Source organism: Dreissena polymorpha, chromosome 8 (assembly GCF_020536995.1).
Source record: "Dreissena polymorpha isolate Duluth1 chromosome 8, UMN_Dpol_1.0, whole genome shotgun sequence".
Classification (NCBI taxonomy): Eukaryota; Metazoa; Mollusca; class Bivalvia; order Myida; family Dreissenidae; genus Dreissena; species Dreissena polymorpha.
Window position 1 is genome coordinate 36,874,580 of NC_068362.1, and position 18,765 is coordinate 36,893,344.

Genomic DNA, 18,765 nt, shown 5'->3' on the forward strand with positions numbered 1-18,765 from the left:
CTGTCCATGTGTGTGTCTGTCCGTCCGTGCACAATTTTTGTCCGGGCTATTTCTCAGCAATTAATGACCGGAATTCAATTAAACTTTATGGGAAGCTTTACTACCAAGAGGAGATGTGCATATTTTAGCCCGTTCTGGTCGGATGATTTTTAGCTCATCTATTTTTTGAAAAAAAATTATGAGCTATTGTCATCACCTTGGCGTCGGCGTTGGCGTTGGTGTCGGCGTCCAGTTAAGTTTTGCGTTTAGGTCCACTTTTCTCAGAAAGTATCAATGCTATTGCATTCAAACTTGGTACACTTACTTACTATCATGAGGGGACTGGGCAGGCAAAGTTAGATAACTCTGGCGTGCATTTTGACAGAATTATGTGCCCTTTTTATACTTAAAAAATTGAAAATTTTGGTTAAGTTTTGCGTTTAGTTCCACTTTTCTCAGTAAGTATCAATGCTATTGCATTCAAACTTGGTACACTTACTTACTATCATGAGGGGACTGGGCAGGCAAAGTTAGATAACTCTGGCATGCATTTTGACAGAATTATGTGCCCTTTTTATACTTAGAAAATTGACAATTTTGGTTAAGTTTTGTGTTTAGGTCCATTTTATTCCTTAAGCATCAAAGCTATTGCTTTCATACTTGCAACACTTACTAACTATCATAAGGGGACTGTGCAGGCAAAGTAATGTAACTCTGACTGGCATTTTGACAGAATTATGTGCCCTTTTTATACTTAGAAAATTGAAAATTTGATTAAGTTTTGTGTTTAGGTCCACTTTATTCCTACAGTATCAAAGCTATTGCTTTCATACTTGCAAGATTTATGAACTATCATAAGGGGACGGTGCAGGCAAAGTTATGTAACTCTGACTGGCATTTGGACGGAATTATGGGCCCTTTATACTTAGAAAATTGAAAATTTGGTTAAGATTTATGTTTTGGTCCACTTTACCCCTAAAGTATCATAGATATTGCTTTCATACTTGGAACACTCACAAACTATCATAAGGGTACAGTAAAAGGACAAGTTGCATAACTCTGGTTGTCATTGTTACGGAATTATGGCCCTTTTTTGACTTAGTAACTTTTAATATATGGTTAAATTTTGTGTTTCGATCCACTCGAAGTATCAAGGCTATTGCTTTCAAACTTCAAATACTTACATGCTATCATGAGGTTACTGTACCTGGCAACTTGAATTTTACTTTGACCTTTGAATGACCTTGACTCTCAAGGTCAAATTATTAAATTTTGCTAAAATTGCCATAACTTCTTTATTTATGATTAGATTTGATTGATACTTTGATGAAACTACTCTTACCTGACATACCACAATAGACTTCACCCAAACCATCCCCCGTGCCCTCCCCCCTCCCCCCCCCCCCTAATTTTTTTTTATTTATTTTTTTTTTTTAAGATCATCTCACAAATGACCACCACACTCTCACACTATACCCCCACCCCACCCCCCCCACCCCCCCCCCAATTTTTTTTTATTTTTTTTTTATTTTTAAGATCATCTCACAAATTATCACCACACCCTCACACTATACCCCCCCCCCATTTTTTTTTAAACGGTTATGTTTGAAATACCGTATAAACCATCGCACCCAAACCCCCCCCCCCCCCCCCCCCCCCCGATTTTTTTTTTTTTCCGCTTTTTTGGAAGATAATGTAATAAATGTCCACAACCCCACACTATACACCCCTCTTCACTCCACTCCTCCCTCCTTTGTGATTGAAAATGAGAGTCCCTTCACCTTTAAAAAGAAAATAGATGAGCGGTCTGCACCCGCAAGGCGGTGCTCTTGTTTCACAGAGTTATGGCCCTTTGAAATTTTCTATAAACTGTACATATAGTGCAATTCTTGTCCCCCCAACTACTAGTCATTTCCTTTTATCTAAATATATAGTGCAATATTGTGACAAAAAAAACCTTTGGGGAGCATCACCCGTCTCCGACGGTTTCTTGTTTAAAAAGGGCCAGTACGCTTGTAATAAATTTTAAGTGTAATTTATCTATGGGGTAAAACATGTGTTTTGTAAGTTCTTTTATTTGTGTTTAAGGGACTATAAACGTGTTTTATAAAAAAAATCAAGCAGTTACACAATTAGTATACTCAAACCCGGTTGAGTCGCGGGTCGTTTTGACTCGCGGTATTTCATAAGCGCCCTCTGGATTGTTTTTTTTGTAAAGAAACCTGCGTGACCTACTTTTGAAATCTGACAGAAAACATCTTTTGCTGCCAGTATGAATAGAGTTATGGTAAGTAACTACCCAAAAACGATTTAAAACATCGGTTTAAACCAAAATTATGTAAAAATCCTTGTTAAAATGAAATTGCCCTTTCAACTTTTTCACTTTTTTAGTTCGTCTGCTTGCGGTTGCTTAGGTCAGACACTACCAATATTATTCTCTTTGTGAAGGGGTTACACAACACCGATTTTTAAAAATTATTTCGATAGGTCAGGCTCTAAAGCATAAGAATGAATGAACATGAACAGTTATTTGAATATTGAGAATTAAAATTAGACATTGCTTGAACATAACAGTGATATTTATTTTATTTGATGTCTTAAATTCCATATGTTCTAATTGTTATATACGTTATTGATTGTTACTTTGAATGGTATGTCAGATCTTTATGTTAATTCATGTTAAATTTTATATTAGTGTCGTTTAACCTATTTACCGCGAGTCAACCGGCAGGGTAAAAAAACAACAATGGCGGACAGTGGTGTTGTTTTTGTTGATACCGCAGTTAAAATTGAAGGATTTTCGTCATAAAAAGCTATTTTCCAATGAAGTTAAGTCAGATATGTTTGTCTTATAAATTATTTATCTGATATTTGAAGACGGTTTCTAGACGCAAATGAATATTCCTTAAGTACTGCGACTCACCCGGGTTGCAGGCTATTTTTATTTATCAAAAAACAATATTTGCAAAAGTTAAATAAATTACACAATTTCAAACTGTCACTATAAAGTTCATTGCAACTATTTAAAATATTAATCAAAGTTTCTGGCAGTTTTCGTATTAGTGTTTACTTGAAGATGGAAAATATGTATTATTTTGTGTTGATGTCATTTATTTTGGATTCTGACATTTCTGTCTTTGTCACATTATTGTTTTTGTTATTTTCAGTCAAGACATCCTCAGAAGATTGATCTTGGTGAGTATCATCCCAGATTAGCAATATATAGGTGTAAAGTATCATCGCAGATTAGCAATATATAGGTGTAAAGTATCATCGCAGATTAGCAATATATAGGTGTAAAGTATCATCCCAGATTAGCCTGTGCAGTCTGTTGTGACAAGATTTGTGTTTAAATGAGTCTTCCATTAAACGGAAATTCTATAAAAGTGGAATGTCTCCCCTGATTAGCCTGTGAGAACTGCACAGGCTAATCTAGGACAATACTATATGCATAGTCATTTAGCATGGTTTTGCCCATGGTGGGAGTTGTATTGATTGTTCATCAAGTATGCCTTTCAAGTGAAGTAATCTTGCCTTCTCAATGTTATTGATTTAGTATTTATAACTGTTACCATTTTGTTTTCATTACTGAAAAAAACTGTTGAAATCCTGCTTGAGAATTGCTTATGAAATGATATCCATGGCCATTTATCAGAGGGGGTAATGAGTTTACAAACAAGATAGCAATGTCCATGCCGAGACAGGTATTTTTCGCAGTTTTATACCTTATTACTTGTATAAATTGTTAAAATGCAGCTTACTTTCCAGCCCTATCAGCAAGAAAGTGATTAGTGTTTAGTTTGTATTATAGGTGTTCATAATAATATCCCTACTTTACTTGCTGCAAATTTTCTTAGCTGGAGCTTTACAGTGAGTTAACTCAAGATATAGAGATTATATTAATACTATATAAACGCTAATCACTTTCTTGTTGCAGAGTCTTAACAGAAATTTCTTTTTGCAGAGTCCATACGTCATCCTGCCTCCTCGCCCCCTCTGTTTGACCTGCCACGAACCCCTCCCAGCCCTCCTCCAAGGACACCCTACGATGAACGTGTCCTCCCTGCGGTGAAAAGGTACCTTGTAGATAGGGCTTGATGAAATAAGTAGTTTATGCTCCGTCACGAAACAGCCCATGTTCTTAAAATAATCATCGTATATAGCGCCTCATGAGATATGTACAGTATAGTCACTAATCGAACAGCCATGATAGAGCTGATAATTTTTGGTATAATTATAAATGAAGTGTGGGATCTCAGGCAAAATATGAACTGAGCTCAGGGAAAAGTGAGCTTAATGCATGTGGGTAAAGTGTTGTCCTAGATTGTCCTGTGAAGTCTGCGCAGGCTAATCAGGGGAAGACACTCCGCATATGCTGGATTTTTGTAAGATAGAGACATCATTTACACGAACAATTCCATAAATACGGAAAGTGGAGTCCCTGATTAGCCTGTGCAGATGACACAGGCTAATTTTGGACAACACTATGAACATGCATTAAGCCTTATTTTCCCAGAACTAGGATCACATACTTATTGTTGGTTCCTTTATAAAACAGCCATATGGTCATTATATTTACTTTGTAGTTTATGCCTTAGGGAATATATGGGCTGTGCTCTGTAAAAAGGGGGTTTAATGCATGTTTGCAAAGTGTTGTCACAGATTAGCTTGTGCAGCCCACACAGGCTAATCAGGGATGACACTTTCCACTTTTATGATATTTTTTGTTTAAAGACAGTCTCTTCTTAGCAAAAGTCCAGTTTAGGCAGAAAGTGTCTTCCCGGATAAGTCTGTGTGGACTAAACAGCCTTATCTGGGACAACACTTTACGCACATGCATTAAACCCTCTTTTCACAGGGCATGACTAAAATACAGTAAAGTAACTACCGGGTAATCAAACAGCCTTAGGTCTTTATATTTACATGGTAGTTAGGGCATACAAAAGTTATGCTCAGATAGATAGCAACAGTTATAAGTCCATTCCAGCATGATAGCTTCACTATGCGCTATGCAGTGCTGAATTTTTTGTCCAAGCAATTGCAGCTGCTTATTTGTCTTAATATGCCAGCCTGCTTTGGCTTTGAATAATCCTGGTTATATATAATAAGGCCAACAACAAAACCCACCCCATTCAAAAAAAGGGGTATATTGCTTTGCACTAGGCAGTTGATAAGATAATCTGATGGTGGGTCTGCAGCTTTATTGAGAACACTTTGAAATATGATCATGCAAACTGGAATGGTGTGATGAGTTATTTGAGATAAAAGGGAGACACCTATTGTTATTCAGGTCAACAGGTCAGAGGTCAAGGTCACAGGGGCATATAATAAAAAGTTTAATCAGAACAAAAGTGATTGAAATTAGTGTAATATTTATCCCAAATATCCCTTAATTCGACATTCAAATGTAATAGATGCAATCAAACATGTTATGACAATGGAAACTGTATACACTAATTATGATATTCCTGATACAAAGTTAAGGGGGATATATTGCAAGCACCATTGATGTCTGTCGATCTGTTTGTTCTGCCATCTTTTAACACAAACTTGTCCAGATGTGTCCCCCTTCTCATTGTGCATTCCTTTAAAAATTACAACATTAATATGCCCATTTTTTTAGGTAAGACAACATGCATAGGTTTTTCTCCAGGAGGAGGGGGTATTCTTTGTCATTATTTTTACTGTTTTTACTGGTTTTGTTAGAAATGTTATAAAGACCTAAAGACCTATAAAAACAATAGTGTATTCTAAATTCACTACAAACACTGATTTTGCAGGCCTTAGTCAAAGCTTTTAAATTCTTTCAAAAAGACCCTTGCATTGGCTGTAACACCTAACTTGACGCTGCCCTTAATTAGTCAGGTGGGTCACAGCCCATTAAGTCCGCGAACGCGAACACCGTACGATGAGCGCCCTCTACCAATACATAAGTGAGTATGGCACCCCGCTCAGGGATGGCTTGACAGAGTATTGCAGTATTTATTATGAGTCTTGTTCTGGGAAAACTGGGCTTAATGCATGTGTGTAAAGTGTCTTCCCAGATTAGCCTGTGAAGTCCACGCAGGCTAATCAGGGATGACACTTTCCTCTTTTATGGAATTTGTTTGTTTAGTGGAAGTTTTTTCCAAACAAATATCAAGTTAAGGTTGAAAGTGTTGTTTATGATTAGCCTGTGTGGACTTCACACAGGCCTCCCTTATCCCTTTATTTAAGCTTATCTGGGATGACACTTTACGCACATGCATTAAGCCCGTTTTTTTCCCAGAACAAGGCTCACTCTGTGTGCATGTATTCTGTGTAAACGGTTGTTTACATGTATTCTGTGTAAACGGTTGTTAACATGTATTCTGTGTAAACGGTTGTTTACATGTATTCAAGGTATACAGTTGTGTGCTCACATAGTTTATGTGTATCAGTGCTTTATGTGTTTGATACATATTGTGTCTTCTCACATGTATGAGGTTGCTTATTATTTGTGCAGGATTGTTGTAGTCACATGTTGCTTTGGTTTCTTGTGCTGTGTGCAAAGTGTGCAGAAAAAGCACCCCCTCATTTCATTTAGATTATAATTATGAGCTAACGTATTAAACAGAACTTCACTTCCATTGATTGCATACATGTCTTCAAGAAACTATATTTTCATTGATCACATACATGTAATGTCTACAAGGAACTTCACTTCCATTGATAACATACATGCAATATCTACAAGGAACTTCATTTTTACAGATCTGATTCATGAAATGTCTACAAGGACCTTAATTTTCATTGAACTTATTCATGTAATGTCTCAAAGAAACTTCATTTTAATTAGGGATGCAAGAGGTTAACCTGTTAACTTAATTACCCAAACACTCAGTTAACAGGTTACATTTTCGGGAAAAAAGGTTAACCGGAAAAAAAGTTTTGATTATACTCTTTTCATGGAACAATTCATACGATTTTACGTTTTGCTTGCGATATATTCTGATGACTAGTTAGAACAACATGCCGTATGTTGACATAATAGTAAATTAGGCCTAAACAAACAAAGTAATGCAGCAATAAATCAGTACCTTGGTGGTTACAAACATGGGCTGCATTTTGATAATATGCGCTATTGTTTTCTTTTACTTGCGAAATTTTGACTAGTGAACTTCGGAGATTGGGTGTTATTAGTGGTGACGTAATTGACACATGTATCTAACTCGAAATAAATCAGTTGAGACTTTTGACGCCTTATTTTGATGTTTTGTTAACCACTTTCCAACACAAATTGCTTGCAAAAATAAAGTGTTTATATGTATTTTGTTCAAGAATTGCATTGGTAGTTAAAAACTTTTCGAGTTAACTTCATATTTGTTTTATCAGAAATTAATAATATTATTGCTTATTTATGTACCGTCTGAGGCAAGTTTTATTTAAGAAAGCAATTTATTAAACTCATTTATTTAATTATCAACCATTAAAAAGTTATTTAAAAAATAAAATTGTTAAATTTAGTATTTGTGAAATTAAGTTGCGTGGTACCGTATGTAAACAAATATGCGCTTGAATTGTCAACACAATGACGACCTGTTGACATGGTGGTGTGAATATAAACGTTTCTCAACAATAAAGCATGTTGCCCAGGACATATTTTGTCTGGGCTGTCAACTTTCATGACATAGGAGCGTGTGTTCTCGAAAACAGGTCGTCTTGTTACCAAGACTTGCAACCACATCAACAACAAGCTAATGGACAAAGTAATTTTCTTGACCAAATAAACACCGTAGTCTGTTGTTGTGTGCATGTTCTGCATGTGTGTTCCCTCATTTGTTTGAACCGTGCAATCTTGTTGCACTAGTTTAACAATTATTTTAAAACATTTTTATATTAAGTTAATTTAAGTTAAAAAAATAATATTGAATCCACAAAGAAACACAACATCATTGTGAGCAAAACGACGCCAACGTAATATAAGCGGCCCAAAAATATATTAATGACACGTAAAACTGAACATTGTGTGGTTCTTATATCTTTTAACTTGTATGCTTTTACGCAGAAAAATATTATACAAAAGAAAGCTTTCATTTACAAAATTATTAAAATAAAATGTAATAATACATTTTTAGCTCACCTGAGCACAACGTGCTCATGGTGAGCTTTTGTGATCGCCTTTTGTCCATCGTCCGTCGTGCGCCGTCAACATTTTGCCATGTAAACACTCTAGAGGCCACATTTATTGTCCGATCTTCATGAAACTTGGTCAGAACATTTGTCCCATGAATACCTCGACTGAGTTTGAAACTGGGTCATGCTGTGTCAAAAACTAGGTCACTAGGTAAAAAAAAAGAAAATCCTTGTGAACACTGTAGAAGTCACATTTGATGCCCAATCTTCATGTTACTTTGTCAAAATGTTTGTCTAAATGATATGTTGGTTGAGTTCAAAAATGGTTCCGGTCTGTTGAAAAACATGGTCACCAGGGGGCTCGGCAGTATTCCTTTTATGGCTGTAGAGAAACCTTGTGAACACTCTAGAAGTCAAAATTTTTGCCCAATCATCATGAAACTTGATCAAAACATTGGTTTCATTTATATCTCGGACGAGTTTGGAAAGGTCCAGATTGGTGAAAAAAACATGGCCGCCACGGGGCGGGGCAGTTTTTCTATATTTCCTTATATGGCTATAGTAAAACCTTGTTAACACTCTAAGAGCCACATTTATTTTCCGATCTTCATGAAACTTGCTCAGAAGATTTTTTCCAATGATATCTTGGATGAGTTCAAAAATGGTAACCTTTGCTTGAAAAACATGGCTGCCAAGGGGTGGGGCATTTTTCTTTAAATGGCTATATATGGCTATAGTTAAATCTTGTTAACACTCTAGAGGCCACATTTATTGTCCAATCTTCATGAAATTTGGTCAGAAGATTCATCCTAATAATATCTTGGACGAGATCGAAAATGATGCCGGTTGGTTGAAAAACATGGTCGCCAGGGGGCGGGTCATTTTTCCTTATATGGCTATAGTAAAACCTTGTTAACACTCTAGAGGCCACATTTATTGTCCAATCTTCATGAAATATGGTCAGATGATTTGTCTTATTGATATCTTGGATGAGTTCGAAAATGGTTACGTTTGCTTGACAAAAATGGCTGCCAAGGGGCGGGGCAATTTTCCTTATATGGCTATATACGGCTATAGTAAAATCTTGCTAACACTCTAGAGGCCACATTTATAGTCCGATCTTCATGAAATTCGGTCAGAAGATTCATCCCAATAATATCTTGGAGGAGTTCAAAAATGATGCCGGTTGGTTGAAAAACATGGCCACTATGGGGGCGGGGCATTTTTCCTTATATGGCTATAGTAAAATCTTGTTAACACTCTAGAGGTCACATTTATTTTCCGTTCATCATGAAACTTGGTCAGAAGATTTGTCCCAATGATATCTTGGATGAGTTTGAAAATGGTTTTGGTTGCTTTAAAAACATGGCCACCAGGGGGCGGGGCATTTTTCCTTATATGGTTATATATGGCTATAGTAAAACCTTGTTAACACTCTAGAGGCCACATTTATTGTCCAATCTTAATGAAATTTAGTCAGAAGATTGGTCTCAATGATATATTGGATGAGTTTGAATATAATTATGTTTGCTTGAAAAACATGGCTTCCAAGGGGCGGGGCATCTTCCTCACATGGCTATAGTAAAATCTTGTTAACACTCTAGAGGCCACATTTACTGTCTGATCTTCATGAAACTTGGTCAGAAGATTTATCCCAATAATATCTTGGACGAGTTCAAAAATGATGCCGGTTGGTTGAAAAACATGGCTGCCAGGGGACGGGGCATTTTTCCTTATATGGCTATAGTAAAACCTTGTTAACACTCTAGAGGACACATTTATTTTCCGATCTTCATGAAACTTGGTCAGAGGATTTGTCGCAATAATATCTTGTTATTTCAGGTGAGCGACTTTGGGCCTTTCAGGCCCTCTTGTTATTAAGAAACTTATATGTTATCAAAGAAAGCGATCTCAGATTACTTCCGTTTCTATTCAGTACATGAACAAGCGATATGACATGTTTAAGGTATACTTAAACATGTTTACTTAATGTTTTTCGGTTAACCAGTTACGGCAAAAGGTCAGCCAGTTAATGTTTTGTGTAACCTCTTGCATCCCTAATTTTAATTGATCACATTCATGCAATGTCTACAAGGTATTTAATTTCCATTGATCACATACATGCAATGTCTACAAGGTATTTCATTTCCATTGATCGCATACATGCAATGATTACAAGAAACTTCACTTCCATTGATCACATACATGCAATGTCTACAAGGTATTTCATTTCCATTGATCACATACAAGTAATGTCTACAAGGTATTTCATTTCCATTGATCACATACATGAAATGTCTACAAGGTATTTCATTTCCATTGATCACATACATGCAATTATTACAAGAAACTTCACTTCCATTGATCACATACATGCAATGTCTACAAGGTATTTCATTTCCATTGATCACATACATGTAATGTCTACAAGGTATTTCATTTCCATTGATCACATACATGAAATGTCTACAAGGTATTTCATTTCCATTGATCACATACATGCAATGTCTACAAGGTATTTCATTTCCATCGATCACATACATGAAATGTCTACAAGGTATTTCATTTCCATTGATCACATACAAGTAATGTCTACAAGGTATTTCATTTCCATTGATCACATACATGAAATGTCTACAAGGTATTTCATTTCCATTGATCACATACATGCAATGTCTACAAGGTATTTCATTTCCATTGATCACATACATGAAATGTCTACAAGGTATTTCATTTCCATTGATCACATACAAGTAATGTCTACAAGGTATTTCATTTCCATTGATCACATACATGAAATGTCTACAAGGTATTTCATTTCCATTGATCACATACATGCAATGTCTACAAGAAACCTCATTTTCAAATACATTCAATGCCTACAAGGAACTTCATTTTCATTGTTTACATAGATTCAATGTCTTCAAAGAACTTCACTCCCATTGATCACAAAGATTCAATGTCTACAAGGAACTGCACTTTCATTGATCACATAGATTCATTGTCTTCAAAGAACTTCACTTCCATTGATCACAAAGATTCAATGTCTACAAGGAACTGCAATTTCATTGATCACATAGATTCAATGTCTACAAGGAACTGCATTTTCATGGATCACATAGATTCAATGTCTACAAGGAACTTCACTTCCATTGATCACATAGATTCAATGTCTTCAAAGAACTTCACTTCCATTGATCACATAGATTCAATGTCTACAAGGAACTGCACTTTCGTTGATCACATAGATTCAATGTCTACAAGGAACTGCACTTTCGTTGATCACATAGATTCAATGTCTTCAAGGAACTGCAATTTTATGGATGACATAGATTCAATGTCTACAAGGAACTGCATTTTCATTTAAGTATTATTAACTTTTTACATTTGCTTTTTGTGTAAAACACAACAAAAACAGCTAAACATGTCCAAAATTTCATGTTAAGTGCCATGATTGGATAATATTGTGTACTTATTTAAATATGATTGACATTTGTGGAAGTTTCAATTCTCATTAACTTTACACCAATCACTTAACGCTAGTGGTTTTTTCAAAATGTATATGTTACTGCAATTTTGTAACTGTTGTAACTATGTGGACTGTCATTGGCTAGATAAATTATCGAATTGTCAAATGTGTTTTGATTGGTAAATCATCCTCAACATTTGTCTAATTGCTGTAACTATGTGGATTGAGATTGGCTACATAAAGTTTCAAATTGTCTCGTGAGTTTTGATTGGCCGATAATACTCAACATTAATTATCTTAGACTGTGATTGGAATATGACTATTTGTGTTCATGTTTGTTAGATTCCGCTACATAATTTAAGCAGACTTCAATACAAAGTATGATTGGTGTTACATTTCACTTAATGTTTCTGTTGATATACATAATGAAATATTGCTGGAATGTGTATAGTGTTGATATTGATGTTGATACCACATAATGTGTTTGTCATAATGTAGTCAACACAAGTTAAAATTGTGTGTATCATATGTCTGCTATCTCAACATTACACTGACTTATCAGTGTATTATCACATATATTTACTAACCTAATATCTCACTGGCGTCCAATAAAAATTTTGCTCCACCAATTTATGCGCAAAAACATGCAAGAACACTTTTTTTCCGGTATTGTAATGCAAATAATGGCAACGTTATGAAAAGACTTGAGGACAATGTGACTGCAGTTGTACATAACATGCAACAGTACAAACAAAACCAGTGCCATCAATATAGGCCATCTTATTGCTGGTCAGGGTCTTACCTTGATCTGTTTCTATGTCCCCCACCACTATAGTGGGGGACATGTTGTTTTTTGCCCTGTCTGTTGGTTGGTTGGTCTGTTGGTTTGCGCCAACTTTAATATTTTGCAATAACTTTTGCTATATTGAATATAGCAACTTGATATTTGGCATGCATGTGTATCTCATGGAGCTGCACTTTTTGAGTGGTGAAAGGTCAAGGTCATCCTTCAAGGTCAAAGGTCAAATGTATAGTTTCAAAGCAGCGCAAAAGGGGACATAGTGTTTCTGACAAACACATATCTTGTTTGTATATAGCCTAGGGAATTAATTGACACCTAAATCAATCTAAAATCAAAGTTCAATATGAAAGCCCATACATATGAATCACAACATTTATAAATATGATGACAATGGTATGACTTACCCTGCCTGGTAAGGGGACAGGGTTTATTGTGTTTTTTATATATCCACTTTATAAATCAACTGTATGCACATGGGTACATCAATAAGCCAAGGCAGGCCCCTGCTGGTAGCTTCAATAACTTTCAGTCATGTAATTGTGTTGTAGGTTCATGAAACATTCTTTAGATAATATCCATTTCCCTTGAAACCATGTTCATATTTTCCCCATAAACCATATTCATTCTGTTCCTATAAAGCCTGTTATTATTCCCTTCACATTGCCATAAGGTTTGTACTGGAGGTTACACAACTATATAAACCATATTTTGAGCATCGTTCTGGAAAAGCTGGAGTTAATGCAAGTGCGTAAAGTGCTGTCCCAGAATAGCCTGAACATTCTGCACAGGCTAACTAGGGAGGACACTCTGCAATTGTTCCAGTAAAGGAAGTCTCTCCTTTGTGAAAATCCAGTCTAGGCAGAAAGTGTCGTTATTAGCGGACTGCACATGCTAATCAGGACAAACACTTTACGCTTTTGAATTAAGCCCAGTTTTCCCACAACAAGGCTCTTATCCTCATATCATCATAGTATCATTTGATGTTAGGGTCGACTGAACTTTACCGGTACGTAAAAAAGAATGGAAAAGCGTATAATTTTATCGTTGCTAAGCGCGCAACACCTGACGCAACACCTGATAATCCTTTTGATCCTATATATTTTCTTAGTATTGGGGGCTACTGCCCCCAAACCCCCGCTTTGTCAATAGTGGTAAACAACTGCATACCAGTAAAGTTCAATATAGTCTGATATTAAATTATCATATCATTTTCATTGAATGATTATTATTTCATTATCATATATTGTCATATAATATTATCATATCATGTTATCACCTCATGCCTTCAGCAGTCGGGAGCCAGCTACCACAGACAACGCTGACAATTCACCCCGCACCCCCTACGATGAAAGACCTCTTCCTGTGGGGAAGAAAATGTAAGTCTGGACTGTTGTAATCCATAACATCCCATTTGTCCCTTGTGGTAAAATGACTGAACTGTGCCCATAACATTTCCCTTGTCCATTGTGGTAAAATGACTGAACTGTGCCCATAACATCCCGCTTGTCCTTTTTGTCGGAAAATAATAATTGAGTCTTGCCCTTGAAAAATGGGGTTTAATGCAATGTGTCAAAAGTGTTATACATGTATGCGTAAAGAGTCATCCCAAATTAGCCTGTGAAGTCTGCGTAGGCTTATAAGGGACGAAACTTTCCGCTTTATTTGGGGGGGGAGGGTAAGGATGTCTCTTCTAAACAGCAAAAACACTCTAAGGGAAAGTGTTGTACCTTATTAGCCTGTGCATACTGCACAATCTAATCTGGGATGGTACTTGACACTTCAGCATTAAGCCCTGTTTTCCCATAACAATGCTCGATAATGTCTCCCTGTCTCCTGCGTTAGCAGTTATTTAATAATTGCATTTCCATGAATTGTCCTTAGACTGTTTTGTTTCATAACATTTTTGGGTTATGTTGGTTAACAATCATCATTTTCACTTCATTTGGTATTTTATTCTAAACTGTGTGATATGAAAATTTCTCATACTCATAATTGATGTTATAATTGTTTGTCTGATCTTACTGAAAAGTTTAATCATGCTTCCTTCTCTCTAATGTCTGTGTAGAGGATAATTTCTGTGCAGATTTATTTTAGGAGCAAAATGTTTATCTTGTATATCAGTTTGCATATTTTTGTTTCAAATAAACAAGTCAATCTTAGCTTATTTTCTAATGAAATAAATTAAATGTATTGTTTCTTCAAAAATAATGAACACAGGTTTTTTTTCCACTTTTTGGGAAGATAGCCCATGGCTTTGGAATTGGGAATTTTATCGGCATTTTCATGAAATTGGGAAAATAAATTTATTAGCCTTTTTTTCCACACGAATAGTCCACTGATTAGGGAAATACTAAATTTGATACAACTCTATATAATCATTCAAATTAAAAGAACAAAATCATATAATACTTTGTTAGATGTAATTGAATTAAAATTTAGATAAAATATGCATTAGACACTTCTTTCAAAAAAAATTTTTTTTTTGTTTGTTGGAAATTTTTTGCCACATTTTGGGGAAAAGTATACTTTTTGGGATTGGGAACATAGCCGAATTTCGACTATAAAATTGGGCCAAAAAAAAACCTGGTTCAACAAACTTAGTCACAATCTCCGACAGTCCTTGGTCATAATGTTTATGTAAACTGTGTTTTTGGTGGCAATCATGTTTTTACACTTCTGAAACTGTTGCATCCTTTTTCTTGTTTTAATTATGGACTAGATTTAGTTTATATCTACATAAGCAGAAAGTCTTTCCAACTTTGCATGAGACTAAAACATCATTTGTGCTATTCTGCTTTGTTTATAAGGAATTAGCAGTTTAATTGGTTTTGTAATTGTGAAATAACTTACTTAAGTAATAATCCTATATTGGCTTGAATATAGCGCATGACTACTTTTACTAGCTTCAACTAACAAATTTATTTATTTGCATAAAAATGTTTGCACCTTTATATAAATATAGTATGCAGACAAACTAATTAACTTAGCTTAGATTTAATAGCTAATAATGACAAATCTATATCATATTTTGTAATTCATGTATTACAACTTATTAAAGGTGAATAATTATATTAAATTTACTGTGCATTTTGTAAATTATACTTCAGTATTTATGAATCACATATATTTGTTTTGGAGTCAAACAGTTGAAGATAAGTTGCTTTTTTATGTGGAACACAGTTGTTTACATGTATAAGTTGTTGTGTTATGAGGGTACATAGATTTGTGACAGTTTTGTTTGATTTATTTCTTAACAAGAACTATACAGACACATAAATACACATTTTTTACGATAATTTTTAAAAATGAAATCTGAATGTCTTTTATGTTTTTTATTAATTTATATGTTTAAAGGGTGCAATTCATATTATATATATTTCTTTCCACTGTTTTTTTAAAAAGTAATAATGCTCTACTTTAATATTTTCAAGTGTAAGAGTTCCCTCCCCTAATAATTTCAGATATAATAGTTCTGTGATAATGATTCTCTCCCCTGAATGTTTCAAGTGTAAAAGTTCTCCCCTTTGGAATATTTTTTAAATGTAATCAACGGTAAAAGTTCAAACCTCTGATATTTCTAAGAGTTCTTTGCCCTTTTATGTCAATATTTTGGTAATAAATCACACATAAAAAAATTATTTCTCTCATAACACTTTTCAATGTGTTGTAATTTCCCTTGATGTTATATTGTGGTTCACTGCCCTGATACTGAGCCTTGTTGTGGAAAAAACTAGACTCACTGCATGTGCGTAAAGCATCGTCCTAGATCAGCCTGTGCATTCTACATAGGCTTATAAAATACAACACTTTCCGCGTTTATGTTATTTTATGTTTGAAGGAAGCCACTTTTTAGCGAAATCCAGTTTTGGCAGAAAGTGTTGTCCCAGATTAGCCTGTACAGAATGCAGAGGCTAACATAGGACAACACTTTATGCACATGCATAAAGAGGCTAACATAGGACAACACTTTATGCACATGCATAAAGAGGCTTACATAGGACAACACTTTATGCACATGCATAAAGAGGCTTACATAGGACAACACTTTATGCACATGCATAAAGAGGCTTACATAGGACAACACTTTATGCACATGCATAAAGAGGCTTACATAGGACAACACTTTATGCACATGCATAAAGCCAGTTTTCCTAATGAGCAAGGCTCATTTTTGCAAGATTATAACCTCTGTTTCATCAACCTTGTCTCCCCTGTTTCATCAAACTTATTTCCCCTGTTTCATAAAACTTGTATCCCCTGTTTCATAAAACTTGTCTCCCCTGTTTGTGTCATTTTATCCTATTTGTCTCCCCTAGTTTATCATACTTGTCTCCCCTGTAAATGTCATATTATCCTACTTGTCTTTCCTGGTTTATCATACTTGTCTCCCCTGGCGTAATTTATCCTACTTGTATCCCCTGTTTCATCAAACTTGTCTCCCTGTTTATGTTATTTTATCAAAATTTTTACCTTTTGTGTGTATCATACTTGTAACCCTTGGTGTATATCATACTTGTATCCCCTGGTTTATCCTACTTGTCACCTCTGTTTCATCAAACTTGTATCCCCTGTTAATGTTATGTTATCATAATTTTCTGCCCTGGTGTATATCTTACCTGTCTCCCTGGTGTATATCATACTTATCTCTCCTGTGTTTTATCACAATTATCTCCCCTGATGCAGAGTTTCAGTAGTGGAGGAGGAGGTGGAGCCCCCACCCCCGGAGTCTGCAGGTGGAGGAATCACCGGTGAACCGGAACCACTTTCGGAGAAGGACCTGCGGGAAGCCTCGGCAGCCATTGACATCTTCGGAGAACCATTGGTAACACCATTGTAATAAATTGGGCCTTTTGTTCGCTAAATGGTCCTACCAACATTTTTGGGAACCTTTCTCAACATTATAGTTGTTTGCAAGCTGCCTACATCAATGTTTTTATGAAGCTTATTTTTTGCATACAGCTTGAATTTGTATGATTTTATCAGTACTTTACCATTGACATACATGTAGTCACTTTGTTTTGGGTTTGCAAATTGTGTTGAAATGTAAAAGTCGCTTTGAAGTTTTAAAATCTAAGGGCCCTGATCACACATGTATTTGAGCCGCATTGCCAGAAAACTGAGCTTAATGCATATGCAGTAAGTGTCATCTCAGATATGCCATTGTAGTCTGCACAGGCTAATCATGGATGTCTCATTTGGCATTCATATAATATTTGATTTAAAGGAAGTCTCTTCTTTACAAAACTCCAGTTTAGGCAGAAAGTGTCCTCCCTGATAAGCCTGGGGAGACTGCACAGTCTAATCTGAGACATAGAGAATACAACAAATGTAATAGGTTAGTGTTGATTATAGATCAGGTTTATCATGCGAGGCTTAGAAAACAAAAAGCACGATCCTTGGCGAGTGCTTTTTCGTTTTCGTGCCGAGCATGATAAACCTGATCTATAATCAACACAAATCTATTATTCTATTTATCCCACTTTTTATTTTGTCAACCTTTTTGTTTAAACAAAATTAGTTTGACTGGATAATTTCGCTGGATTTATGACGTCATTTCGTCAAAATATTGACTTCATTTCCTGCCGTTGATTATAGATGATATTTAATCAACGGGGCTTTAATCAACCGAATTCGCTGTAAAAGTGGGATACAACACTTTAAGCACATGCATTATGCCCAGTTTTCCTAAAATAAGGCTCATCTATCCTTGCTGTCTACTCCAGGTGTCGAAAGCGTACTCCAAGACCTGGTCATACCGCGAGGACGCCTTGCTAGCGGTGTACAAACAGATGCAAGAACTGCCCACATCAGGCAAGCAGGAGGCCAAGGATATGCTACGGGCCTCACTTCACCTCATGAAGAGAGCAATAGATGATAAAGTCTACGCAGTACGTGAAGCTTTAACATTTTGTAGACTTTTATTACTTTCCTTTCCTGGCTTTTTGACGCGAGAAACATATAGTGTTTGTCCTGTTGTTCCGTCCTTCACTCCACTTCATGAAGAGAGTAATAAATGATAAAGTCTAAGCAGTTTGTGAATCTTAAGCATTGTGTAGACTTTAGTTTAAACCTATTTATTTTAGCTCGATATCATAGAAAGCCTAAGGCTTATTTGAAACAATCTGGAGTCCTTTTCTTGGGACTACCGGTAGAACCAGTACTTGGTGTTTCTGGACGGAGATCTCTAGAACGCTCCAACAGTTGGGATTGAATCCCTGACTTACTGGTCGATAGGGAACTTGAATTCGATTTAATTATATAATAAAATAAGATGTAGAATAATTAAATTAATTTAATTTATAGACTTTAATTGAGCCTGGTTCTCGGAAAACTGGGACATTCCAGATTAGCCTGTGCATATTGTTGTGCATATTGTTGTTTTTATTGTGATATAAAAGCTATTGATGGTAAAATGTGTTTT

General features: G+C 35.6%; 1 protein-coding gene across 6 annotated transcripts in view; it reads left to right on the forward strand.

Moving 5' to 3' along the window:
* Positions 1-18,765, forward strand: part of LOC127841138 (centrosomal protein of 104 kDa-like) — an 82,787-nt gene that overhangs the window by 24,083 nt on the left and 39,939 nt on the right. For 3 of the 6 annotated variants that reach the window (XM_052369752.1, XM_052369751.1, XM_052369753.1), the window contains exons 10-15: positions 3,147-3,174; positions 3,944-4,055; positions 5,841-5,912; positions 13,637-13,720; positions 17,028-17,166; positions 18,068-18,232. In XM_052369752.1, the coding sequence (XP_052225712.1) occupies positions 3,147-3,174; positions 3,944-4,055; positions 5,841-5,912; positions 13,637-13,720; positions 17,028-17,166; positions 18,068-18,232 (600 nt within the window). Of the gene's footprint in view, positions 1-3,146; positions 3,175-3,943; positions 4,056-5,840; positions 5,913-13,633; positions 13,721-17,027; positions 17,167-18,067; positions 18,233-18,765 lie in introns of all 6 variants that reach the window. The other 3 variants (XM_052369756.1, XM_052369754.1, XM_052369755.1) reach the window with 3 other exon arrangements.